This window comes from Enhydra lutris, unplaced genomic scaffold (assembly GCF_002288905.1).
Source record: "Enhydra lutris kenyoni isolate GAN:26980312 unplaced genomic scaffold, ASM228890v2 scaffoldscaffold86, whole genome shotgun sequence".
Lineage (NCBI taxonomy): Eukaryota > Metazoa > Chordata > Mammalia > Carnivora > Mustelidae > Enhydra > Enhydra lutris.
In genome coordinates this window covers 3,236,435-3,263,163 of record NW_019154170.1, presented here as the reverse complement: position 1 = coordinate 3,263,163, position 26,729 = coordinate 3,236,435, and the positions used below count along the sequence as shown (strand labels likewise).

The window sequence follows — 26,729 nt, the reverse complement described above, 5'->3', positions numbered from 1 at the left end:
AAAGTTAGATAGAAACTAGCCAGGAAGAATGCTGTGGAGAGTTTTCTAGGCGATGAAACAGTGTGTGCAAAAATCTTGAGGATTACACCAGAAAGATCCATTTCATTCATTCCCTCTGAATATATTTGGTGCACCGTAAATGCTTCTAAAGCGCTACAAAGAATTTACTTTCTCCCTGTTGTTCACCTAAAAAAGACACTTATAGTTTTAATACTTATAATATTTAGCTGATGCCCAATCAGCATAAACTAAAAACTTTTCTTCCTCTAAACCGCAATTTCAGGTTGTCACCCATCAGCCTACGTAAAACGTTTCGTCATGACGTAGGAGCCTGGCCCTCCCTCCTCCTGCCGACCTATCCCACGCGCCTATCCAATCACAGTGTTGAACTCTCAGCTTGACATCTTCTGCCTCCAATCGCAGGGCACCTCCTCCCCGCCAATGACCGGCGGCCGAGAGAAAGCCCCGGTCTTCCGCGGGAATATCAATAAGGGAGCCATGGGAGGAATGGAAGCCTCGGCTCTCGCGAGGATGCTCCCGGCGCTCCCTTCTTCCCGAGGCGGGTTGTCACGTGACGCTGTCTCGCCCAATCACCGCGCGGGCTGCGGGGGTCGCCGCGGTTCCCGCCAAATACGAGCTCGGCGGCCGCGGCAGCAGCGGCGCGGGCGGGAGGGCGAGCGGCAGTGGCCGCCTGAACAGAGCCCGCGCCTCCGCCGCCTGAGGGGAGCTCGAGCCGCCGCCGGGGCGATGCTGGAGGAGTTGGAGTGCGGGGCGCCCGGCGCCAGGGGAGGGGCCGCAGGTCAGTTCGGTCCCGCGCTGAGGGGAAGGGGGGGCGCGGCGCGCGGCCTGCGCAGGCCGAGGCGGCAGTTGGGGGCGGACGGGCCTCCCGGCCCCAGGCCCGCTCCTCTTCGGCGGGTGTTCGGTCGGGGCGGCTGTTACGGCCGAAGCCAGAGCCCTGCGACCCGAAGGGCGCCTTCCTTGACGTTATTGTTGCGGCCGCGACCATTTTCCCCGGCGCTTTTGCGTCAGTTCGTCCTTGCTGGGCTCTCTACGGTGACGGGTCGGTGTGGCCCGGAGGGGAGACCGAGGCCCAGGGAGGTGGAGGGGCTGGCTTTGCAGGGTGCCGAGTGCGTTTGTGTCCCCTGAGCAAGCTGGACCGTGTGGGGAAACTGAGGCCCGGGAGCCCACGGGCTCGGGGACCAGAACAGCTGCGTCTGCCGATCGGGGCAAGCCCAGGTAAGAGGCCCGGATGGTGGGCCCGTCCGGGAGCTGGGGCTCCCGGGTTCTTGATCCTGCCCTCTATGCAAGGTGAAGACCTGTCTTCCCCTCCCCCACCGCACCTTGAGAGGGGGCTTTCCTGCACCTGGCGGGGCCTGGGAAACGTGGGATGGTGAGCCGAGGAGGGCTAGACTGCCTGTCTACTTTGCTTGACTCCCATTTTGTGCCTAGCGCCGGCGCAACGCTTGGCGCACAGTAAGTGCCTGATAAACAACCTGTCCCTTGAGTTGAGGGCTGACGGGGAGGTCCACTAGTCTGCTCCAGGGCTTCCCAGCCTGGGCACTGTTGACACTGGGGCTGTCCCTTGCATTGTAGGGTTGAGCATCGTCCCTGGCCTCCACCCGTTAGATCCCAGTAGCATCCCCTTTTTCCTACTTGTGACGACCAACAAAGGTATCCGAGCAGTGCCAAGGGGCCGCAGGATGGAGGAGGGGGTGGGACACAGAATCGCCCCCTAGTTGAGAAGCACCGCTCCTTGGAAATTTCACGGAGACCTAAAATTCATATCGATAAAGTTGGGACCGATCGTCTTGAGCGGTCATTTGATACAGTAAGAATGTTTAATTTAAGAATTTAAAAAAACACCACCTCGCTGTGACCCTCCTATCGTAAGAGGAAGGGGTGTTTTAAGGCTCGGTAAAATAGGATCCATGTAATCTCAGAAGAAAGAGCCTCGGTAACTTTAGGCACGAGTGTGTGTGGGTCGTATGTGTGCCTTTGAACGGTTCACATCCCTGGGTGAGCTACTCTTTCATGCTTCTGGGCCTAGGTCACTTTTGTTCCCCTCACATCCAAGCTGGCGGGCCACACCGGTAAATCCTTTTGGTTGTCCTAAAAATAAATTTACGTGGGTAAAGATTATGTATACTTCAGATAAGGGGGGGGAAATCCTGTCTTTGGTAAACGAGGACCTGGGAATGATACCATCTTGAAATGGGAAGAAAGGAGACGTGAATCCTGGGGGTCCTTGTATTCCAAGCCTGGGGCTTAGGCGAGAGCAGTTTCATCTCTGGACAGCTGAGTTTTTCAGAAACCTAGATCTGCTTTTTGAAAATACTCACTTGTGTGTATCTCTTACAAAACATATGTAGATTGCACCAAATAACTAACCTAGATTTTTTCAAGCCAGATCTCCTAGCGGGTGTCAGCTTCTAAACTTACTCTAACCAATTTAAGGATATTTTCCCAAAGACTTAGCTCTATTTGCAGTCATTTTTGTCTCAGCTTTGATATTAGATGCTTTTTTTGACATTTTTTTCGTGCAGGAAAATACTCTCCCTTATTTCTTGAGAGTACGTCAGGTCCACCCCGGCAAGCTCAACAGGCTTTAAATTGTTTTACCTGTATGGACTCTATTTAAGAAGAAAATTAGTCCTATTCTGATTTTGCAGATTTGGTGGTGGGGATGGTTTGATTGGAGGAGGACATTTTGGGGTCATTAATAGTGAAATCTGTAATGCAGTGTTTTCTATCATCTCTGCTTGCACTTGTTTCCCTTTTTCTTCTCTCTCTTTTTCAAGATTTTATTTTTTAAGTAATCTCTACACTCAGTGTGGGGCTTGAACTCACAGCCCTGAGATCAAGAGCGGCGTGTTCCTCCAACCGAGCCAGCCACTTGCCCCATCTTTCCCCTTTTCACTGTCCCTGTTACCATGCTCATTGGTGTCCCACTATGTGCCAGTTCTGAGCTAGGTGCACAGGGTACAGTGTGGAACAAGTCTCCGTGTTGTCACAGAGCTGCCATTGTGTGGGGGAGGGGGAGAAGAACTCATAATGCAAGTTTCAGAGCCATGGTTACCACACAGAATGAGAAGGTGTGACAGTGTTGAGAGCAGAATTTCTCAACCTGTTAACATTTTGGGCAGATAATTCTGCCTTGGCTGCCATCCTGTGTATTTTAGGATATTTTGCAGTATCTCTGTCCTCTATCCACTAGACACTCCCCCTCACAGCAACCAAAAATATCCCTAAACACTGCCAAAGGCCCCGTGGTGGGGGTAGCAAAATCGCTCCCACCGGACAACCACTTTGGACATGTTAGGTGGCTCCATATGAATTACTTCCAACTTTTAATAACTTATCCTTTGACACTTCATTCACAGCCATGGATTGCAAAGACAGACCAGCTTTTCCAGTCAAGAAGTTAATACAAGGTAACTGTCTGGGAAGGGGTTAAATACTGTTCCTAACTTGTATCCTTCATCATCTCCTCAGCAGTATTTTTAGTTTTCTTTGAGCAGGGGCCTTCCACTGGGGTCCTCAGGGCTCAAGGGCTAGAGGTGAGATAACATTTGTACCTTCCAGTCAGAGGCTGTGGAGCCCCTACGATTATGTTGCTATTTTCTTAGGTTCCCGGGAGCAAATCCAGTGGTCACTGCCCTTACTTGGGTTTCTCTACGTCAGCACTGTTGACATTCTGTAATTTTTTGTCACAGTGTGAGGCTGTCCTCTATATTGTATGGTTTAGCAGCGTCCCTGGTCGCTCAAGTCATGACAAACAGTAATATCTCCAGACTCCGCCAGAAATCCCTGGCAAGCTCCGCTGCCCCTGGTTGAACCATGGTTGTACAGGACGATAAATGTGTCCAAATCCTTTGGTGTAAAAAGAGTGTTTATTTGCCCTTAGGCCAGATTAGTTAAGTAACTGTATAAAAAACTATGGTTTCTGGTGTTTAAAACTTTTTTTTTTTTTTAAGATTTTATTTATTTATTTGACAGAGATCACAAGTAGGCAGAGAGGTAGGCAGAGAGAGAGGAGGAAGCAGGCTCCCCGCTGTGCGGAGAGCCCGATGCAGGGCTCGATCCCAGGATCCTGGGATCATGACCTGAGCCGAAGGCAGAGGCTTAACCCACTGAGCCACCCAGGAGCCCCTCTGGTGTTTAAAACTTGGTATCTGGTTCCACTGGAGCAGTTTTCCTCTTCCCGTGATAACCGGTGGCAAGTTTGGTATTGAGGGGAGTCACGTTAAGGGCAGCAGTCTCTGAGGTGACAGGATCAGGGGCAGGGGCAAACCGTGGAGCCTGAGGTCATGCGTGTTTCCTAGAGAAGTCCCGACCCCCTGGACCCCCGGACTCCCCTCCAGCCCAGCAAGGTCGATGCTTGCTGAGCTTGCGGAATATCAAATTATCGATGCGTTGTCGCCTTTCACACTTCCCCTGTAAAGACGTCCTTCTCTCTCCGTTTCAGCTCGTCTGCCCTTCAAGCGCCTGAATCTTGTCCCAAAGGAGAAGAGCGAGGACGGGTCGGATGACACCAGGAGCTCTGAGGGTGCTCCTGCCCAAAGTCAAGTCCCTGATCTGGAGACCTCTTTGGACACCGTGGAGAACAACTGTCATATGGGCTCTGACATAGACTGTAGTCCCAAACTTGTCAACGGGAAGGGTCCCTTAGATAACTTTTTAAGAAACAGAGTCAAAACCGATATTGACCAGACTGCGGTCATCATTGATTTGACGGAGGACTCGAGTGACCAACTAGATGGCCTTGTGGCCCACAGTAAACTAGATGCTGCAGCCTCTCCGTCTGAGGAGGCTGTAAGTGGGGTCGGAGAAGAAGCTGGAGGTGACAGGAGGCCGCTGGAGGCCAGTCCGGAGGATGAGCTGGCATGTTCTGAGGAGACCCTTTCTGACATTCCATGCAAAACCGAGAAGAAGGGTGCCGGCTCTGGGGGCCCAGAGAGGAGTGGAGATGGGCAGAAAGGCTCACCCCCAAGCTGCCCTGTGCCAACCAGTGACGCAAGAACGTGCCGGGAGAAGGACCAGGATGGTTGGAGTGAAGCCAGGGGCATCCTGTTCAAGGGGAAGGTGCCCGTGGTGGTCTTGCAGGATATTCTGGCTGGGAAACCTCGAGCCAAGTCTCCGCCCATGACCCCCACAGACCAGGGCGTGCCCTCTGAGAGCGAGACACTGGAGTCCGGCCCTGAAGAAGACTCTGTTCTTAGCCACTCGTCCCGGGGTTCTTCCTCTCCCACCAGTTCACCCGAGGGGCAGTCTGTTTCCAAAAAGCAGCACGGCAGTCCCAGGCCCTCCCCAGCCTGCACACCTATCCGCAGAGTGAGTATCTCTGCCGAATGCCGGTGTGGCAATGGCGACGGGATTCAGCCTCTTGCTCTCCTCCTGGGGATACTGCGTGGCCCAGGTGGTTAGTGGCCAAGTAGGTGGGGCCACAGACTGATTGGGAATTCTTTTTTTTTTTTTTTTTTTTAAGATTTTTACTGATTTATTTGACAGACAAGAGATCACAAGCAGGCAGAGAGCGAGGAAGGGAAGCAGGCTCCCTGCCGAGCAGAGAGCCCAATGCGGGGCTCAGTCCCAGGACCCTGGGATCATGAGCTGAGCCGAAGGCAGAGGCTTTAACTCACTGAGCCGCCCCATGATTGGGAATTCTTTGGCTGTCAAAACCGTGAGCGGTGTTTGGTTACATGTGCCCCGCGATGTGCTGGTGGCTCTGTTAGTCACCAGCGTGTCAGGTGTCTTCTGTGAACTGCCATCTTGGTAGCCGTGGTTGTTCACACCTGAGTGGTGCCAGTCAACTTGCCCATGTTAGTGAGGAGCGCGTGTAAGCAGGCAGCTGCGACCCCCCGTGTCAGATGTCAGCTCCCTTCTCCTTGCTGTTCTAACGTGGGCTCGTAAGGGGGTTAATGGGAGGGAGTCTTGATGAGGAGATCCCAAGACAGCAAGAAGACTAAAACGGGGGTTCTGCAGGGTCAGCTCTCGTCAGCCTGGACACCCAGACCTAGACACTGAAAAACTGCCCCCAGAGCGACGAGAACCAGAGGAAAACATGGCCCCATTTTAAGGACCCACAGAAAGATGACTCTCGAAATGCCTGTCCCTGTTGCCGGCTTATCATCGGCACAGTGGCAGCTGTCTCCGCTCTCATGCCCCCTTAGGGTCTTCTGGGTAAAACTGATAAAATGAGTCAAGAATCCAGAAGTGTGTATAATGGCGTCCTTTGGTTTGGGTTTTTTGGTTTTTGGTTTTCGGTGTTTTGGTTTGGTAGAATTTTTGTTCACTTTACGTTTTTGTTTGTTTTAACTAGGCTCAGTGCTCAGCGTGGGGCTCAAACGCATGACTTTTTAGATCAAGAGTCGCACGCTCCACGCGTAGAAGAACCAGCCAGGTGCCCTTAGGTGGTTTTGTGTTTTTGGTTGCTTTTTAATGTAAGATCAGATCCCGGGTTGGATCAGTCTCCATTGAACCTGCTTGATTTGACCTTGATCACTTTGTGAGATTTGATCTCTAAGGGACTAATTATTTTTCTGGGTGACTGCATGGCTTTTATCTCCTGAGGAGTTTAGAAGGAAAGAAACAGTGGCTTTCTCTTTAGGTTTTCAAAATGGCAAGGGTGGAGCAATCTTTTTTTCTTGCAGACAGAGATACATTTTTAAACTTCCACGTGAGCCATTACTCAGACGCTCAGAATCAGAGTTGAGTCCCTTTTCGCCGTCAGCCATCTTGTTCGGTCCGGCCAGTTGCCTGAAGTCCTTCCAGCCTGCTGCTGCTACTTGGCCTAGATCTTGTCATGTGACATGTTACAGCCAGTTAGCCTAGAAAACAGGACATGCACACGTGTTTCCGTTCTTCTCAAGCACTTTATTTTTTAAGTTTGTTTTTATACCCTTAGCCAAGCCCGAGGATTGGGAAATGACATAGTTGGGCCTTGTCATGAAACAGTTTTACTTCTGTCTGCTGGCACCCTCGGCAAGCCAAGCATTAAACCGAGTGTGGCTGGTTAGGAGATCCTGCGCCTCGGGTGTTGGCTCCTCGCTCTCAACACAGGCCTGGAGGTCTGAAACGCTCGAGAAGGCAGTGTTACCATGTGGCTTTGCAAATAATTTGCACTGTGAGTGGCAAAGGTTCACACGGCCCCAGAGCCTGCGGCAGAAAATCACCCCTGCCACCCCCGGTGAGCTGGTCGGTCACAGGAGTGGAAGTGGAGCCTCCTGGTGGTGGTTGGCACCGGATGGATGAGAGTAAAGCCAAGTGATTATCAGGTGTCCCCGGTGCTGTGAGAGCCAGACTCGGGGCGGGGGGGGGGGCAAGATGGACCACTTGCAACCACGCCCACAGCCTCATGCATTATCTCCCACCACCTCCCCCTCCCCAGGAGCAGGAGTTTACAATTCGCCGCTTAGTTTTGTGTTTGGTGCTCAACCAGCACCTTCTCTGGGGGGCTCAAGGGTTTCCTGACCGGTATTAGCTTGGGGAATACTTGTGTTTTTCCACTTTCCCTCTCCACGTCCTCCTTTCCTGATTGTAGATGGAAACTTAGTGGAAGCTCACATATTGTTTCATGTTATGGTGTAACGTGTTTGGTTTTATTTGGCTTCCACAGTCCTGGGTTGGTACCATAGTCTCTGCATTTGGATGCCCTACGCATGCTCCTCTAGTGCCCGCATGCGTGCGTGCGTGTTTCCCTTCCAGGGAACTTAAGATGCAGCTCCTGCTGTATCTTCCCAGGGAGTCTGAGATAGTCCGCTCAAAGAGCTTCATTCGGTTGTTTCTTGTGTCGTTAGTTGTGTTCGTTAAAGCACCAGGGTTCCGGAGACTCTTGCGTTGAGAACAGGTCTGGAGGAGCGCAGTTTGGGCTCATGCGGGCTCTTCTGGCTAAATGGTCACTCCGTAGCATTGGAGCGTTTTACCATCTGGAATAGAAGTTGGCTTGTGCTTTAGCCGTGAATTCAGCCTGCTTTAATGGCGATAAGAGGTTTATTTTTTTCATAAACGAAGATGTGGATACAGCTGTGTTCCTGGAATCTGGGCATCTCTACAGATGAGCCCAGATCGCTGGAACTTTTCCAGGTATAACTTAAATTACACAAGTGCTAAATTCTTCGTGTTCAAAAAACATCACTGAAGCATGACACTCCCTCCAGCCCAGCTCTCCCAGGAGTTTGTCACAGTTTATGCTTCCCTGTGTGGCTTATGTGAGAGATCCTTGGGAATACACGGTATCGTTTTGTGTCCTTATAGGAGCCATGTGCTGTAAATATGTTTCTTTTTCATTCTGGGGTGTCTTCTGTATGTTTGATATTTTCTCTACAGGCCTGGGAAGGTCTCTGGTTAGCTGCTATGTCTTACACCTGTGGCCTGGACATACTGTAGTTCACGGAGTCGGTCTTGTTGGTAGATGTTTCCATGGTCTAATTCTCAGCCTTGACAAAGCAACTGTAATGCGCTTCCTTCTGCATGTTTCCTTGGGCTGCTGTTAAGTAGCACTCGGAGCTCCCGGAGGCCCAGGTGAATGTTGCCTACTCACTTGCCCTCCACCGTGGCTGGAGCGGTTTGCAAAGGTCACATGTCTCTCCCCTGCGAGGAGGTTTTTAGCTGCTCCTGCTGCATCACTGCCTCTCCTCACCTCATTCACTGCTGCTTCGGAGCGAAGAAATCGACGTCCCTGTATACATAAAGTCAGAGCAAGTGGCTCTGAACGGGTCCTGCCACGTGAGGTTCGTGCCCGTGGTTTTGTCCGCCTTGACAACCGGGGTGTCGATGTGTGTGTGTCAGCTTCCTGCTGGGGTCTTGGTCTTGTTTTTGGCAGCCGAGTTCCAGACCGGTGACGCGTGTGGTCTCCACTTGGGGAGAGTTTCATAAACACTGGGACCAAATGTCGAGAAGATATTCTGTCAGACCAGTGAGGCCCATCTGGGTTCCTAGTGACGCAGTACGTCCTGGTTCCACATGAAATGATCACAGCTCTGGTCGTCGATCAGGAGCCGGCTCCTGGGAGTCCGTCACCTGGCCGGACTCGCCGCAGAGGGGAGGCTCTGTCAAAGGCACTGACTGTGTTTTCCTCTCAAGTGCACTCCTGGCATGGGAATCCGGCCATCACGTTGGGTGCTATCCATTTGAACACAGAGGACAATGACAGAAATGCAGCAACTTGCAGATGCTGCTGTTAAATCCTTTCTGGTGGGGGTGACGTCCGGGGACTTGGCAGGCAGAGCGGACTCTGGAGAGGCAGGTGGTGTTTCTCAAGCCCTTGGTAAAACCGCTTCAGAAGCCGGCATCTGCGCTGGTGCGGGCTCAGTAAAGACAGGCTCGAGCATCCTGGCACGATGCTAGAGGCATTTGAGGTCCCGCCGGCACGTGGCTTTCATGTGACTGCTGCCATTTCCTAAGGGAAGGCTTAATCCAAAAAACTCGGTGTGTCCCAAGTAAGAAGGATGTCGTCTTGATGTATTCGTCTGTAAGTTGTCTTCCACACGCGGTCTTGGGCTCTCCCCGAGGAATCATCGCGACCTAGTCTTGTCACTGTTGCCAGAGCATCTCAAGGAAAATGGGCCTTTGGTTTTTCAAGTCTCCAGTCTCACGTTCTGGCTGCCTCTCTGTCTCCACGGAGCCTGGGTAGTTGCTGCTGCTCTGCGCGCGCTCTCCGCACCGCTCTTCCGTCTGACGCTTTGGTTTTCAGGCTTCCCCGCTCTGGAGGTAGCTTCGGCCGGTAGTCTGAGTTGTTCACACTCAAACCTGAGGCCGTGAAGCCAGCGGTGCGTCTTGGTGAGTCCTTCCGGCTGTGCTCACCCTGCAGCCGGGCGGCAGAGGCTGTTGTGCTCTAGGATGTAGGGGTCCTAGACCAGATCGCTACCTCCGGCAAGCTGACCTTTTCCCCTGAACGTTCGCTCCACATCTCGGAAGGCGGAGTACACATTGGTGGCTCATGGGAAGCTGGGCCACAGACCCGTTGTATTTGATTCACAGTGTTAACTTTTAGACATTACATAGAAAATGTAAACAAAATTACCAGTATCAGCTCCTCTTGGAAAAATCAGAAGGGGCTGCTGTGCCGGGTTACTGGCTCTGTCCCTTTCACACAGGGTGTGTCTCATGTCCTCTGTTACAGAGCCTTCTACTTGTGTCACCTGCCGGACGCCGAGGCTGGCTGTCCACTGCCATTTGGTGCTGAGTCTGCCGTGTTTCTGCTGTGCTTGGCCCCCCTTCATTTTTGTTATCTGTCTCCCCAGTCTCCTGTTTCATCCCCAGAGACGTGCATGTCAATGTTCTTTGGAGTTCATGACCCCACCGCGACATTTTGGTTTTTGGTTCTGTTTGGTGGAAACTAGTCACTGGGAAGGTTTTCACTGAGCTCTTTTTGTAAAGAAGTTCTCAGTAGTGTGAGCCCCTTACTCCCCCTTCCCCTTCTTTCCCAGAGAAGCATGTGATATGTTCCATGTACTGAAGTGATTGAAGCAAGCCATGTTTAAAGAGAAATATCTTTCATTTCAGATAACTAAGAAACTCAAAGCTTCTGCAGAGAAGGACAAGCTCAAACTGCAAAGAGTAAGACATTTCCCCTGAAACAGAAAGTTAACCTGCTGTGCTTTTTGTATTGAATAGTAAGCAAGGCCCCTGCACCCCTCCTTTGCCTGTTGTCACCTTTCCCCGCTTATCCTGACCATGACTTTGAATCTTGCTTCATTTCACACAACTGTGCCCTGGGATTTGTGGGTTGCATCATTTTAGTGAAGATTTTGCACGTAGTCTTTCTAAGCTTCTGTTATGATCCTTGTTACTCCTACTGTCTTGATAGCTGGGCTTTGTAGCTGACACCAGCCCCTTCCCATGTGCTGTGCTGGTCTGGTGGCCACGATGCTAGATGGGTGATTACTGTCTAGTGTTGCTTCTGAGTCTTCGTTTCTGTCGCCTGGGGGTCCCTACCTGTCTCATGCTGCAAAGCAGAGGACGTTTTCCTCATTGCCGTAAGGAGCAGAGAAGGCCAGTGGGCTTCCCCAACCCAGCCAGCCTGTGGAAGGGGTGATGAGGACAGTGGGTCTGGGCTCACCCCGTGCTTCCTATGCCATCCGCCTTAGGGCTGCATTCAGTTCTTGTGGGTCAGCTTTTGGTGGTGATTTTAGAGTTTCTCTCATTCTTGGAGAATTTCAGAGGTTGACACACATGGGGTGGGGGAGGGACATGGGGCTCAAGTATGGCCGGTTTCCAGAAGCCTTCTGCCTTCTTACTGAGCAGTAAGAAGGGCCCACATGACTCCTCACCACCTTGCACGCTTTCCCCAGTCCAGACACCTTCAAGTATCCGACCCGTCGCGGAAGGTGCAGAGGGCGGGCGCTCTGTGAGAACAGAACGCTTCCGCCATCACTAGCGGAGAGCCTCTGTGGCTTTCCTTAAAGCAATGAGAGGCTTCTTAGGGCAGAAGGTGGGACGTTCCCTAGAGGCGAGGGCGGAGTCCTATGCCCAGACCAAAACCGGAGTTGCCAGGCTCCTGATGTTGAGAAACCCATTTCCGACACAAATAGTCCTCGAACTTTCCCTGGTGCTGTGGCAGAAGGGGAGCCCCCGTGTCTGGCAGGTGTCTTGCCTGCTGAGGAGGAGCTCGGGCTTAGATACTGACGTAGGGCCTCAGGCCGTGTGACGGTTGTTTGGAATGAGGAACTGATGTAAAGATAAAAGCAAATTCATTTTTTCTTTTATTGTTTATTTTCATTTCCCCCCCTGACTTAGCAGATTCCCAGTCCCTGCCTCATCCCGATCTTCCATTTCAGAGGAAAAAAAAATAAACCCTATAATTTGATCTGGTTTGGGGAGGGTAGGAAGAAAAATGCTTTTGTTTTAAAGGTAGGGAAGCAAAACCTACAGGTATTTTTGTGTCTTTATTTTATCATCATTTTCTGATTATGTCATTGTTTTTAATTAAGTAAAAAGATAAACTCCGCCCCATGTTTAAAGATGGTATTTTGAGTGAAGCGTATTTCAAATTGCACAGAGGTCCCGTGAGCATTGGCTGGTGGCCGGTGTGGGAGGGTGCTGGCGAGCAGGGTCCCTCCCAGGGGGGCCACCTCTCCTCGTCCTCCACGGCCTGCGGGCGCAGGGACACAGCCGTGGGACCCTCTCTTGGTGCAGGACAGGGAGCGGTTGGGCAAGCAGCTCAAGTTACGGGCGGAGAAAGAAGAAAAGGAGAAGCTGAAGGAGGAGGCCAAGCGGGCCAAGGAAGAGGCCAAGAAGAAGAAGGAGGAGGAGAAGGAGCTGAAGGAGAAGGAGCGGCGTGAGAAGAGGGAGAAGGACGAAAAAGAGAAGGCGGAGAAGCAGCGGCTCAAGGAGGAGCGGCGCAAGGAGCGGCAGGAGGCGCTGGAGTGCGTGTGCCCTTGGAGGAGGGGTGGGGGGACGGGAGCACGCACCCTCCCCAACCCCTGCACACGCGTGCACACCCCTGCACGCGCGGGCCTGCCCGGGACCGGGACCGCGCCTTCCCAAGGCGGGCTGGGTCTGCGCACACCCGAGCTGTCGGACTGAGGCTGAATTTCCTGTCTCCCAGGGCGAAGCTGGAGGAGAAGAGGAAAAAGGAAGAGGAAAAACGGTTGCGGGAAGAGGAGAAGGTAGGTTATTGTCACAGGACCGCTGCGGGCGTCCCCTCTGCCTGGGGAAGCCAGGTGGCCCCCGGGGGTTCCAGCTGCAGCTTGCGGGCGTGCGCAGTATCGGACGCCCCCGGGCCTTCGTGGGTTTAGAGAGCTGACAGCAAAGGAGTGCTCTCACCTCTAAATCGCTGGGCTCGCGTTCTCGGGGCCACCGTCTCTCTTCATTTCTTCGTGTTCATCTTCTCTTCCGCTGCAGCGCATTAAAGCAGAGAAGGCCGAAATCACTAGGTTCTTTCAGAAGCCAAAGACCCCGCAGGCCCCCAAGGTAAGCGCCCGGCTTCCTCCTGCTGGACTTTCTCTGTCACGTTTGTCCTTCTGAAAACTACAAACCCTTGTAAATCAATCAAAATCTTCTGACCAGGGAGCTTCCCTTTGATCAAGAGGGGGTCTCTGCTTACAGAGGGAGGTTTTACTTCTGACGGAGGCTGGAGACGCGATATTTTGTCATTCGCTCTGTCCTTGAAAAGGCGAAAAGTGGCACGTGTGGTAAAACCACCGCCAAGTGTTCGGAGGTTGCTTCCTGAGCAGTTTTGCGTTCGGAGCTGTGTGGGAAGGTGTCAGAGAAGACGTAGTGCTTACGTTTAGGGAGCTGAGGCTTGGGGTGGGAGGCGAGAATAAGCATAAAACAACAGTTTGGAATTCAGCACAGAATTCTGCTTCTCCAAGCTGGTATCTGTCGCCTTCCAGCAGCATCTGCTTCTGGAGACCCCAGACTTCCCTCCCCCTCCCTCTGCGCTCCAGAGGTAACCCATCTCCTCCGATGCAAGGGTGTCCGTCTAGAGCTTTCTGCGCATTTACACATCTTCTTATGTTTGTGTGTTTACGTACGTGTCATGAGTGTGTTCCGTCCCTGCTTCGTTTACATCGCCGAATCCTGGACTCTTGCCATGCTGGTGTGTTTGGGTCGGCTGCGCTCTTTCTGTTGCCACTTAACTTTTCATAGTGTGGATGGTGTCACCGTCTACGGCCATGGCCCCGTCGAGGCCCCACCAGCGGCACAGCGACTGTCACTGACAGTCCTCTCTGCGCGTGTGGCTTTTGTTTTTGTTTTTGTTTTTTTAGGATTTTATTTATTTCTTTGACAGAGAGAGAACATCGAGAGAGGGAATAAAGCACGGAGGGTGGGAAGGACAAGCAGGCTCCCCACTAAGCAGGGAGCCCGAGGTGGGGCTCGATCTCTGCACCCTGGGATCGTGACCTGAGCCAAAGGCAGATGCTTAAGGACTGAGCCCCCCAGGCGCCCCACGTGTGCCTTTCTTTAGGACGGCTGCCTGGAAGCGGGTTGATGCTCGGTCCAGGGGTACACACTCGGACAGAATGACTGGTTGTATTAGTCCTGCCCAGGTGCCCTCCCAGCGGGAGTGTCCGTGCTAGGCCTCGTGGGGAAATGAGCTCTTCCCCACCAGCACTGGCGCGGAATGGAGTAAGTTTTACCTTCGCTAATCCAATGGGCAAAAAAATTGACGTTCTTCTTTCACTTTACAGTTTTCCTTGATTCCAGCTGGACATCTTTTTGTCTTTTGTTCGCCATTTGATTTCTTCTGTGACTTGCCAATTCCTATTTCTTACCTATTTTTCTACGGGATTGGCTTTTGCTCTGAACTCTAGGAGTTACTTCTGCAGCCAGGATTTTCTTTTTAAAGATTTATTTATTGGGACGCCTGGGTGGCTCAGTGGGTTGGGGCCTCTGCCTTCGGCTCAGGTCATGATCTCAGAGTCCTGGGATCGAGCCCCACATCGGGCTCTCTGCTCAGCAGGGAGCCTGCTTCCCCCCTCCTTTCTCTCTGCCTGCCTCTCTGCCTACTTGTGATCTCTGTCTGTCAAATAAATAAATAAAATCTTTAAAAAAAAAAAGATTTATTTATTTATTTGTTTATTTGAGAGGGAGAGAGAGAGTGTGCATGCACAAGCAGAAAGAGGCTGGAGAGGGAGAAGCACACTTCCCACTGGGCAGGGAGCCCGATGCAGGGTTGGATCCCAGGACCCTGGGATCATGACTGAGCCAAAGGCAGACGCTTAACTGACTGAGCCACCCAGGTGGCCTACAAATTTCCTGTTTTAATGTCAACATTTAAAATTTTTTTTTAAGATTTTATTTATTTATTAGAATGCAAGTAGGCAGAACAGCAGACAGAGGTAGAAGGAAAAGCAGGCTCTCCACTGAGCAGGGAGCCCGATGCGGGGCTCGATCCAGGATCACGACCTGAGCCAAAGATAGACACTTAACCGAGAGAGCCAGCCAGGTGTCCCTTAAATTTTTTATAGCATTTGACTTATGGTTACAAAGCCTTGTATGCCCTCTGGCCATAGACAGATATCATCTCTTTCCTAGTTTTTTGGTCTAGTTTTCACTGTTTGTTTTTTTTTAAAGATTTTTTTAGGGGCACCTGGGTGGCTCAGTGGGTTAAGCCTCTGCCTTCGGCTCAGGTCATGACCCCAGGGTCCTGGGATTGAGCCCTGCATCGGGCTCCCTACCCAGTGGGGAGCATGCTTCCTCCTCTCTCTGCCTGCCTCTCTGCCTGCTTGTGATCTCTCTCTCTCTCTCTCTCTCTCTCTCTCTCAAATAATAAATCTTTAAAGTTTGTTTTTTTTTTTAATAATCTCTATACCCAATGTGAGGTTCAGACTCCTAGCCCCAAGATCAGGAGGCGCCTGCTGCACTGGCCAAGCCAGCCAGGCCACTGTTTGTTTTTTATGTGTAGTTCCTTAGCTTGGCTGGAGTCTTTGGTCCTTTGGGCTCGGCCCTAACTCTGTCCTCTCTGGGTGTCTGATAGCCCAGTACCTGCTCATTAGTGAGGTGGGCCATCGGCTGGTTCTTGGCTTTGACTGCAAGTTGGGAATCACCAGGGAGATGTGCAAAATCTTGGAGCCTGGATCCCATCCCGGAGCATCCCCCAGACGGCCCTCTGTGCGGCCTCGGTGAAGGCGGTTGCCGTAGTGTTCTCTCCTCAGTGAGGTTGGAGGCTGGCTGGCTTATACTGAGCTTCACAGACAGGGACTCTCCTGACCCCGCACGTCCTCGTGTGCCAGCTTTGGGATCCGCTGACAGACATGGCCGATGCTGCAGGAACTCAGAGGGGAGAGTAAATGCACCAGAACTTGTCATGAATGGTTCTCAGGGAGCAGATATCGATGTGCAGGTTCATGTCCACCTTCAGTGTTGAGATGGGCTCTGGCTCGTGAGTCAGCTTGTCCCAGGCAGCTCTGGGGAAGCGGCGGTCACTCCCTGGGGGTTCAGTTCTCTCCCGGGATCGCGGGTCCTATTGCGCCCCACCCCCTTCTTTTTAAAGAGCCGTGTTTAGTGGGTATAATGCAGAGTAAAATTCACTCATTCGGTGAGTTCTGACAACGCGTAGGGCTCCACGGCACCCCCATACTCAAGAGCTGAAGTGTTGCTGTCGCCCCAGTTGGCTCCCTATAGTCGGCGCCCTCCTCCCCGCTTGGCCCCCAGCCCCTGGCAACTGCTGATGTGACTTTTGGCCTCTAGTTTTGCCTTTTCCGGAAACTTGTGTAAATGACATCACACAGCGTGTAGCCTTTTATGTGTCTCCCTGGACTTACGACCTGGATGAACGTGAAAAGGAGCATCCCCGTGCGGTGTGCCCGGCGGTGCCCTCCCCGGCTTGTGTCACGTCGTCTTCTCCCTTTCAGACCCTGGCTGGCTCCTGCGGGAAGTTCGCCCCTTTTGAAATTAAAGAGCACATGGTTCTTGCCCCTCGGTTTCGGACTGCCTTCGACCAGGACCTCTGTGATCAGTTGGACCAGCTCCTCCAGCAACAGAATGGCGAGTCCTCCTTCCTGAAAGATCTGAAAGGCCGGCAGCCCCTCAGGTCCGGACCCACCATGGTTTCAAACCGAAACACGAATATTCATAACAGGTTAGTGGCCGGGGAGACCGTCTTTCACCTGTTGGTGACGTCAGAGCGCAGTTGGAAAATGCCAGGGGCCCGGGGCAGAGCCCTGCCTTCTGGTCCGCTGCGGGCTCGTCATGGCCGGTTGTCTCCCCCCGGGGCCTAAAGCCGAAACCTCAGTGCTGAGTGTCGGGGGCGCTGGCCTTGCCGAGAGCTGCTGCTGCAGAGGGCAGACTGGCTGGCCTGGCTCCCTGGGAGCAGTTGCCCTGTTCTTGTCGACCCCCTTGCTCTCTGGGAGCCCGCTATTGTACATCCTGCGGGGCAGCTGCTCGGCGATCTTGTCTCCCCCTTCTCCTTGCTCTGTGTCCCTGGAATGAATGCCCCTTAGCTTTCTTGGGAGCAGGTGGTCTCCCATCTCTGGAAAACGTTGCTGGCCTGCTTCCCTGAGAAGCCGGGGTGGCGAGCGTCTCAGAGCGCGGAGGCGCATTGCTGGGTTTCCTCCTCAGCGATGTGGTGATCGTGGAGAGCGGCAAGGCGGACGGCGTTCCTGACAGGAGGAAGTTCGGAAGGATGAAGCTCCTACAGTTTTCCGAGAATCACCGGCCGGCGTACTGGGGGACGTGGAATAAGAAGACGGCCATCATCCATCCAAGGGACCCCTGGGCCCAAGACAGGGTGAGCACGTGGCGGCAGTGCTGCTGGTCCCGGCGCGTCTGTCTTCCTGCGTCTCTGCCATTCCAGTGTTTTCTTCTTTGCTAGCCCCAAAAGAGCCGTGACATGCTGCTTCTTTGTTTCCTCAGAAGTTCCTGGACTATGAGGTGGACAGCGACGAGGAGTGGGAAGAGGAGGAGCCGGGAGAGTCCCTCTCCCACAGCGAGGGGGTGAGCACGCGCCTGCATGGCTTTCGGCTCCCGCCCAGAAGGCTGTGCTCACACTCACAGCCAGCCTGTGTCTGACCGGTGGTGGGGACACCCAGATTTCCAGGAACACCCGGCTGGCCTCATCAGCTGAGCTTCCAGCTCTTGGTTTCGGCTCGGGTAGTGGTCTCAGGCACGTGAGGTGGAGCCCCATGTCAGGCTCTGCGCTGAGCAGGGAGTCTGCTCGGGGTCCTCTCTCTCTCCCCTTCCCTCTTCCTCTGCTGCCCACCCCCAACCCCCACCCCGTGCTCACTAACTCTCTCAAATAAATAAATAAATCTTTATGTTAAAAATAGTTAAAAACAACCAGATTTCCAGCATCTACTGGAAAATCTTACTTAGTGACGCTAGCCCACCTGGCGGTGGGACTGAGCAGTGTCCGGCCTGTGAGATGGCGCATGCTGACCCCTGGTCTGCCTGGTCCCCGCCCACGCCTCCCGTCTTACATCTGGGCGGCTTCGCTCGCTTGTGTTCTGCCTGACACACACCCCCACCGCCCCCCTCAAATAATGGGATACAGGGGCGCCTGGGTGGCTCAGTGGGTTAAAGCCTCTGCCCTTCGGCTCGGGTCATGATCCCAGGGACGTGGGATCGAGCCCCACATCGGGCTCTCTGCTCAGCAGAGCCTGCTTCCTCCTCTCTGCCTGCCTCTCTGCCTAGTTGTGATCTCTGTCTGTCAAATAAATAAAATCTTAAAAAAAAAATAATAATGAGGGTACATTCACGGGGTTTCACCCCGCGCCCATGAGCATGACGCTCAAGGCAGTAGATGCCTTTGCCTTCCTTAGATGTTCGCAGGTTAACATTTTAAATGACGTATATATTCTCTTGCCACATATTATGAACCATTTTTCTTTTTTGAGGATGATGATGACGATGTGGGAGACGATGAAGATGAAGACGATGGTTTTTTCGTGCCCCATGGGTACCTGTCTGAGGACGAGGGAGTCACTGAGGTGAGGGGAGAGCGGGGAGGTGACTGTCTCGGAGAGAGCTCGCTGGGCCGAGCTGGGCTGTGAGTGTGGGGGCTGTGACAGCGGTGCGACAGCCCAGCTCACCCACCCTCGTCCCACGTGCGCTTTGCGACCCCAACACGTAGTCATTTGTGGGGTTTCAGGGGCCTGAGCTTGAGTTTTGCCTGGGGAGGGTAGTGTGGGTCTACAGAGGTAGGAGAGAATCCCAGATGGGGCAGCGGCATGAGGAGAAACCCGAGTCAGAGGCCAGGATATTTATGCTAAAGCATTTTGGTTCTGTTTACATTTTCCTAGCTGAGGTTTAACAAACTTATAAGAGAACATGCAGATCTTAGTTATTGAGCACAGTGAGCTTTAATGATTGACATTTGTAAATCCATCACCTGAAATAAAATCTAGAACTTTCTGTGTCTCCAGATGGTTCCCCCGTGCCCCTTGGAGTTAACCCTCAACCTCTGCCACCAACGTGCTAGGCTCTGGCAGATGGCTGCTTTTAGGGCTCCGACAGCCGGTCAGGTTGTCGTGTTGGGACAGTGGAGATTGGAGAAGTATGCCGTTGCCTGGAGGAGTGGTTTTGTCTCTCCCAAGTCAGGCTGGAGGGGCGGGTGTTCCTCGTACATTTCCAAGCAGCGAGGCAGGCTGTGGAGTCCATGGGCCTCCCCGCCTCTGAGAGCGGTGTTGGGCCTGGCTTAGAGGGTGAACTTTGCGTGGGGTTTGGGCTTGGTGATTGGACGGCCCTGGCATCACACTGTCCCCAGAAAATCTAGAGTGGCCTCGAGCGGCTTACTGGTGAGGATAGAATACTTTAGCTCCTGCTGGTCATGGCCAGAGAGGATGGGCACGCCCCAAAGAGCAAAGGGCATGAGTGCCAGTCTCCATTGCATCTAGGAAAGCACTCCACTGTTTCCCGGCGGTGATGTTAGGAAGAGGGGTGTGGGACACGGTGGGGGCCGGGACGTGTGGACGGCTGTGCCCAGCCCCAGCGTGCTCGTCCCTCTCCCTGGCCCGGGGGTGGGACGAGAGGGCACAGGGGCCTGGGAACCCTGAGAGAGCATTGCTGTCTGCCCTGCAAGGAGTGTGCTGACCCAGAGAACCATAAGGTTCGTCAGAAACTGAAGGCCAAAGAGTGGGACGAGTTTTTGGCGAAGGGGAAGAGGTTCCGCGTGCTCCAGCCCGTGAAGATCGGCTGCGTCTGGGCAGCTGATAAGGACGGGGGCGCCGACCGGAAGGTGCTGCAGCAGTTCACGGCGTGCCTGCTGGAGACGGTCCCCTCCGAGGAGGAGCAGACGCCCAAGGCCTCCAGACGGGAGAAGAGAGACCAGCAGAGTGAGTTCCGGCGCCTGCCGGGAACGGGAGGGGATTGGGCTCCTAGCGCCCCGGGCCCAGGGAGACTGCTGGGCGGCTGGACTGCGATGCAGGAGGCCTGTCGGCCAATCAGGAAAGCAGCGCCGGCTGAGCGCATCTCTTGCTTTCTTGATACGACGGCAGGACCGAGCCCTCTAATTAGCACACTCCGCAGAGGGCCGGGCTCAAGGTCACAATGCCTGAGGTCGCTGCCTCGCTCTTCGGAGCCGGGGAGCCCCGTGGCTCGGGAGGAGTGGGCACACGGAGGGAGGCATGCTCGTTTACCCGGAGAAATCCCGCCTCGGGAGACCTGGGCTGCCCAGCCTCCCGCAGCTCACTTTGAAAGGCCACCCCGCAGCTGACCGCGTCTCTGACCTCGGTGACAGCCCGGGAGCCTCGTGCGACGTGTGTTCTCTCTCCCCGTGTCTCCCCGCCCCGCCCCCACCAGTCTTGGCGCAGCTGCTCCCGCTGCTGCACGGGAATGTGAACGGAAGCAAAGTGATCATCCGGGAGTTCCAGGAGTGCTGCCGCCAGGGGCTGCTCGGCAGGGGCGCGGCCAGTCCCGACAGCAGCTCTGCTAGCCCGCCCAGCCCCGGCTCCTCCCGCCCGCAGACCCCCACCACCAGCGAGGACGCCGCTGTCCCCTCCAAGGCCAGGCTCAAGCGGATCATTTCCGAGAACTCGGTGTATGAGAAGAGGCCTGACTTCAGGATGTGCTGGTACGTCCACCCGCAGGTGCTGAAGACCTTCGACCAGGAGCACCTGCCCGTGCCGTGCCAGTGGAGTTACGTCACCATGGTGCCCTCGGCCACCAGGGAGGACAGTGGAGGCGTCCCCGCCGCGGGGCCCAGCCAGGGGACGCCCGTCTCGCTGAAGCGGAAGTCAGGCGGCAGCATGTGCATCACCCAGTTCATGAAGAAGCGCAGGCACGACGGGCAGGTGAGGGGCGGGGCGGGCGGGGAGACCCCCACGGGCGCTTTTCAGTTTCTGTGAAGTGTCTTTGCTAGAGCAGTTTTCGAGTCGCAGCAAAAGTGAGCAGGAAGGGTAACGATTTCGCGTGCTTGCCTGGTCCCCAGGCGTCCCGATGGCCCATTCCTTTTTAGCCCCCAACGGTGCTCTGTGTGGACACTTCTCAGCCTTTTTATGTTTTTGCTTCTGCCTTCACTTCCTTTCGTTGGAAGCACTGACCGGTCTGGGCTTTGCCTGACCTCGCCCACAGTGGCGAGCAGAATCATGACCGGGAGCACGGGCGGCTCCCTGATCACTGACGCGCTGTGCCGGGAGGAGCCAGTGCGAGGAGCCAAGTGTGGGGACCTGAGGGCATGGGGGCGGCGCCGTCTCTGAGGTGGGCTGCGGGCGCAGAGGGGCGGGGACCCGGCCCCAGCCTTCACTGCTGTTGGACGTGCATTTTTTTCCTGCTGGAATAGGAATGTGATGAGTTTCTTCCTTTCGCGCAGCTACTCTTACCGGAAACCTATTTTGCGGTGCGAGTCCCGGGTGCTTGTCTTAGGCAGGCGTCTTGGGGTAACAGACTTCATGAGGAGGGTGCGAGGAAGGGGTCTTTGGAGCCGTGTCTGCAGCTCGTGTCCGGCGCCCTCCGCGGGGGTCATGTGGCGTGGGGAACTGCACGCCGCGGGCTGGGTGGTGATGCCCCCACACCCCCAGCTCCTGCCCACGGCTTCTCTGACAGGAGGCACCGTTCAGCTTAGAAAATCCGGTGGCCGTCAGAGCAGGAAGGCGGGAGAGCTTGCTCCTGGAATGACGCCTGGCCTTCGCCCTGCTGCTGTAGGCAGACGAGGCCTTTGACACATTGTAAACCTTCCTCTTAAACCCGGACTGTTTGTGTCCTCAGCGCGGGGCTGTGTGCAGGGCTCCACCCCGCCTGCAGACACGGCTCGCCCCTCGCACCGTGGGGAGCCTCCGGGGTGAGGAGGCAGGGCTTGGGACACGCAAATACTTTCCTGGGCCTCAGCCCCAGTGACGGGCTCCGGCAGATCTGTCAGGTGTTCGAGCTGTGTGTGAGCGGCAGAACCTTCCCAGGGCCTGCACCATTGTTCCCCCAGCAGTCCTAGACGGAGCTGGAGCATGGCCGGCTCTGCTTGAAACCAGCCGTGGGAACCCCAGCTTGAAAATGGCCTTGTTCGTCTGTTTGTGTGGGCAGCCTTCCTTCAGGGCCCCGCCATGTCCTTGCCCGTTCGGTGGGCGTGGATGTGGAGTCTCACCCGAGCTCGAGGGACGGCCCCAACTGCATCCTGAGCTCCATGGTGCCCTCTCCTCCATGGTGGTCCTCACTTTCAGGACAAACAGTGTTTTTGTTTTTGTTAAGATTTTATTTATTTGTTTGACAGAGATCACAGGTCGGCAGAGAGGCAGGCAGAGAGAGAGGGGGAAGCAGGCGCTGAGCAGAGAGCCCGATGCGGGGCTCGATTCCAGGACCCTGGGATCGTGACCTGAGCCGAAGGCAGAGGCTTTAACCCACTGAGCCACCGAGGTGCCCCGAAAACAATACTTTTAGCCACTATTACATTCCCTCAAATGCCAGGTGCTAGGCTAGGCGCTTTCTGGGAATCCCTGCGTTTCGTCTGTAAGATGCTGTGTTATCGTGCTTAGCCGCCAGGAAAGGAAAACCCCCGGTTGTGTGTCCGGGAATCCGCGCAATGGGGAGTCTCACCTGATGGTCCGCGCGTGAACAGTCGCCTGTTCCCGTGCCCTGTTTCCGGGTGGGGCCCTCCAGAGGCTCAGCAGTGCTGGGGACTCAACCGAAGGCTGCAAAGCAAGCGAAGCCCCTCCAGCCCCTCGCAGGGTTCACTTGCTGCCCCTGGGGTTCCAAAACCGCTCCCGGCACACACACCACCCAGAGAGCGCGCCGAAGCTTCGGCGTTCTGGGCGTCCTGGGCCCGGTGACGCTGATTCAGCACATTGGAGCGAGGAACTTGGGGTCTCCGTGTGATTTTATTTAATTTTTAGAGAGCGAGCGAGTGAGCGCCCTCAAGCAGATTCCCCGCTGAGCGCGGAGCCAGACAGCACAGCTCTATCTCAGGACCCTGAGGGCATGACCTGAGCCAGACACGACGCCGACCCAGCTGCCCTGAGGTCTGCGTTGTAAAAGCTCCTCGGAGGGCGGCTGGGTGGCTCGGTCAGTGACGCGTCTGACTCGTGATTCCTGCTCTGGTCGGGACCTCAGGGTCCTGAGGTAGAGGCTGCCCGCCCGCTCAGCCCGCTCCCGGCGGGGAGCCTCCCTCTCCCTCTGGCCCTCCGCCCGCCTGCTTCTGCGCATGCGCACTCGCTCGCTCTCAAATAAGTAAATAAATCTGCAAAGCGAAATTAATACCAGAAGCCCTTTAGGAAATGCCGCGTGCCAGGTGCAGGACCTCAGCGTGGGCCAGCACAGTGTGTGCCTCATGGGGAGGAAGCTCTGAGCGCTTGGCTTCTGGGGTGTCCTGGGAGCCGCGCCGTGGGCAGAGGGGGACCTCTGCAGAGGGGGACCTCTGCAGAGGGGGACGCAGTGCTCGGCGGTCCTAGTGTCGGGCCACCGCTCACGGCCCCAGCGTCAGCTTCAACATGGGGTGGGGGTTTGTCCTGAGCTCCGGTAATGACAGGCTCCCCCCGTGTCCCACTCCCTCCTCCTTAGCGTGTGGCCTTTGTCTTCGTGGTCACACATGGCTGTCGCGCCTCCCGCAAGCAGCAGAGACTTTCCACTTAGCTGGGTTCACAGGACTGGTCGCGCGGCCTCACTCGGCTTCCGCGGTGCAAGGGTAGGGTGGGGGGATGGCTTTGGGGCAGCCTTAGCCGGGGCGCCCCCCACTGACAGCACCCACATAAACGCGCCCGACGCAGGTAAACTTCTAGAAGGTAAGACTGGAGGCCCGGAGCCTGTGGAGCGTTTGGGCTTGGGTTTCGGGAAAGCCGCTGATACTTCCCTACCCTTGCCGATAGCTGCTGTCAAACCGTGAACATCCGCACAGATTCTAGATGGGGTTGAGCTTTCCTAACTTGTGGGAATTTTTTTTTTTTTTTTTTCAAATTTTTGCTTCAATTTTTGTTTTTTGTTTTTTTCAATTTTGTGGGAATTTAAAGATCCTTTTGAGTTGACAGCTGGCCTGCTACACCGCATGTTCCCGAGGCATCACGATCAGTCAGGTGAACAGGGCCAAGCGAGGCACCAGGACTGCGGTCTTGTGTGGCCCCCGGGGGGACTCGAGCTTTAGGCTTTGATTTTATTCTGAAATGGGGAGAGGCCCTGTTTCCCCTTCCAGTCCCAAATCACCTGTGATCAAAATCACCCCGAACAGGTGTTGCTTGGAGGTCATTCCGGATCGTGGCTAAAGGCCTTTCCAAGCCCAGAGCTGGGCCCCCTCGGGCAGTAGCAACAGCCTGAGCACCTGTCCTGTGGGGGTGGGGCTGCGGCTGGGGAGCCCCCTGCAAAGTGGCGGCGCCCAGTAGACCTCGTTCCTGTTGCTCCATAGACCCGCCGAGTGCCTCCCGATCAGCGTGGGGAGAGCCCGGCTCTGCTCTTCTCAGTCAGTGAATTCTCTGGAAACGGGTGGTTGGAGGCATCGGTGCTACATGCTCTGGGGGCCGCTGGCGTGTCCGTGGGGCTGCCCAGCCAGGCCAGCAGGCTGCACACCGCATGGTCCTGCACCGTCGCCCCTTCTCCAGGCAAATAAATGCCCATTTCTGTCGCAGAGGAATTCCGGGAGAGTTTTGAGAAAGAGCCTCCCCTTTTGAAATAAGCCCATCTCTGCCTCTGCTGGTTCTTTGTTCATCTACATAAAGTAGCAGCACTTGTATGGATGGTTAGTGTTTAAAATTGGCCCTTTTAACCAATTAATTAATTCTTAAAAATTGGCCCTTTTCCACGTGGTCCTTCTGTCCCCTCTGGTAAAAGCCGATGAACACAGGTCCAGAGAGTCAGTGGAGACTCTGCCCACAGCGGCTCGGATGGTGTTGTCACGGGCAATAGTGCGAACATGAGCGACGAGAGAGAGTTGTTGGGGGCCAGGCAGCTAGGGGCTGAGCCCTGAGCAGAGGAGGCGACGCTGGCTGGCGGAGTTCTCCACTGTTTATTTCAAGAGAAAGTGAAAGTGGGTGTTTTATCACTGTATCTTCAGATCAAACCGGAAAGCCAGATTGCTGATTCAGAATCGGCCAATTATTTTTATAAATAAAATTTTTTTATTGGGAGATCTGAATGAGGTCGTTGGCGAGAACCCCCCGCCCCGACAAGGCTCCTTTGCGCATAGGTTCTGAAGCACATCCTGCAGCTCGTTGCCAGATAGGTGGGGCGCACACGGCCCATCTGCTGCTGCTGCTGATGGCCCGTGCCCCCTTGTCTGTCCAGGTCGGGGCTGGGGACCTCGATGGCTTCCAGGCAGACACAGAGGAGGAGGAAGAGGAGGACGGCGACTGTGTGATCCTGGACATCTCGGATGTCGTGGGTGAGAATCTGGCAGGAAAAGAAGAACGCACGCCCCGTCGCTCCCACACTCCTGTCTGTAAACAAGGGGGCTGAGCTAAGAGACCCCAAGAGGCGCTGAGTGGGCTGGATGGGTGGGGGCAGTGCGTTCTGGTCCACGGTCTGCAGGATCCGGCTTATCCGAAAGCTGCCACGTGCACAACGGGACTGGACTCCAGTAGCCATGGCAGAAATAGGTACAGTAATGGGCCAGCAGTTGGATGCTGACCACGTTGTGGTGCTGTTCCAGAAGCTTCCCGGAGAATCGGCAGTGCTGCACCTGCAGCGCCAACCCCTGGGCTGGGTTGCAGGAGGGGAGCCGTGGAGTCTTGGGGTGGTCTCGGGTGTAGAAGGGGCTGAGTCGGGGACACCTGGAGGGGGCAGTGAGGGAGGCCAATGTTTGACTCTTGCCGAGTGAGCCCAGGAGGGGACAGGCTCTGAGGGCCGTGAATGAGTGTAGCTGTCTGAAGGAGGGCGTGGGGGCAGTGACTTGGGCCCGTACCCAGTCTGGGGGTACAGCCAGCTAAAGGCCCCTCCTTCTCTTGCCTTGCAGAGGCTCCGACTCCGTGTGGAACCACTTCTGGAGCTGGGGGGTCCGTGGGAATGGACACCAGCGAGAGCCCCGTGCCCACCAGCTCGCTCAGCCCCTGCTGAGTGCCCCGCTGGCCCGGCGTGTGTAGGTAGAATGGTTAGGGCATTCACAAACGCCTCTCGGATACTTGAAAGTCCTGCGAGTCCTGTGTAAAGAGCACTTTGTCCTGCTTCGCAGGCCTCCCCGGAGGTCTGGAAAGTTTTATAGAGGATGCTTGATTTGTTCCTTTTGGTATTTGTAAAAATCCCCGCCAAAAAGCTGCATATTAATCTGCCCTTGAATACAGCATTATTGCGATGTGAGGATCTGTACAGGGACAGCCTGGTCGCGCCTGTGGGCCCCCAAGCAGGCGCTGTGATGAAATGCTTGTAAATGAGGTGGAGCCCGCGGCGGCTCCTCGACCTGATGAGGGTGTGTATAAACTTATTGTCCAGCCATGACCTGGTGCATCTGTCGTCTTTTCAAGCATCGTTCCTCGTGCATGGTTCCATCCCCTGGGGCTGGCCCCCCGCTCTGGGCTGGCGGGTGTGCTCTCCCCTACCAGGTATGTGGCTCTGTTTGTATAAAGGGTCACACCTTGCAGAAGCACTGTCTCCACTCTGGGCTGTAAAATCCTTGGCCTCTATGCTGACCTGGTTCAAGGTGACAGCTTCCAGAAAGTGCTTCTGTCAGCCTCTCCCTGCTGCCCGTCTTAGGCCACCGGGACTGGAACTGTAGCTTCCAGATGGACTTCAGGGTTGGGTCACCCTTGGGGAAGATCGCATGGACAGCTGTGGGCCCCTGTGCCCTGGAGGGGCCCTGTGTTGGGGCTGTAAGCAACCCCACTGAGACATCAGAGGCCTGGGGTGCAGGGATTTTGGCAGAACTCCTGGACCCCATTTAACCTGGACCAGTCCCTGTCGAGTTCTGTTCCTGCTGCGCCCGAGGGAGAGGAGGCAGCCACTGTTGG

General features: G+C 54.9%; 1 protein-coding gene across 2 annotated transcripts; it reads left to right on the top strand.

The window, feature by feature from the left end:
* The first annotated feature begins 647 nt into the window (after positions 1–647).
* LOC111161779 (chromatin assembly factor 1 subunit A) lies at positions 648–26,220 on the top strand. 2 transcript variants are annotated; one of them, XM_022525725.1, is made up of 15 exons: positions 648–799; positions 3,381–3,431; positions 4,466–5,331; positions 10,504–10,557; positions 12,136–12,365; positions 12,548–12,608; positions 12,844–12,912; positions 16,299–16,525; positions 17,005–17,173; positions 17,299–17,379; positions 18,279–18,371; positions 19,463–19,715; positions 20,182–20,672; positions 25,075–25,171; positions 25,742–26,220. In XM_022525725.1, the coding sequence occupies exons 1-15, from the start codon at positions 748–750 to the stop codon at positions 25,840–25,842; spliced, it is 2,895 nt and encodes a 964-aa protein (XP_022381433.1). In that variant the 5' UTR covers positions 648–747; the 3' UTR covers positions 25,843–26,220. The 2 variants fall into 2 exon arrangements, with proteins under 2 accessions (XP_022381433.1, XP_022381434.1); XM_022525726.1 differs by lacking the exon at positions 10,504–10,557 and having other exon boundaries at positions 701–799.
* Positions 26,221–26,729: the final 509 nt, after the last annotated feature.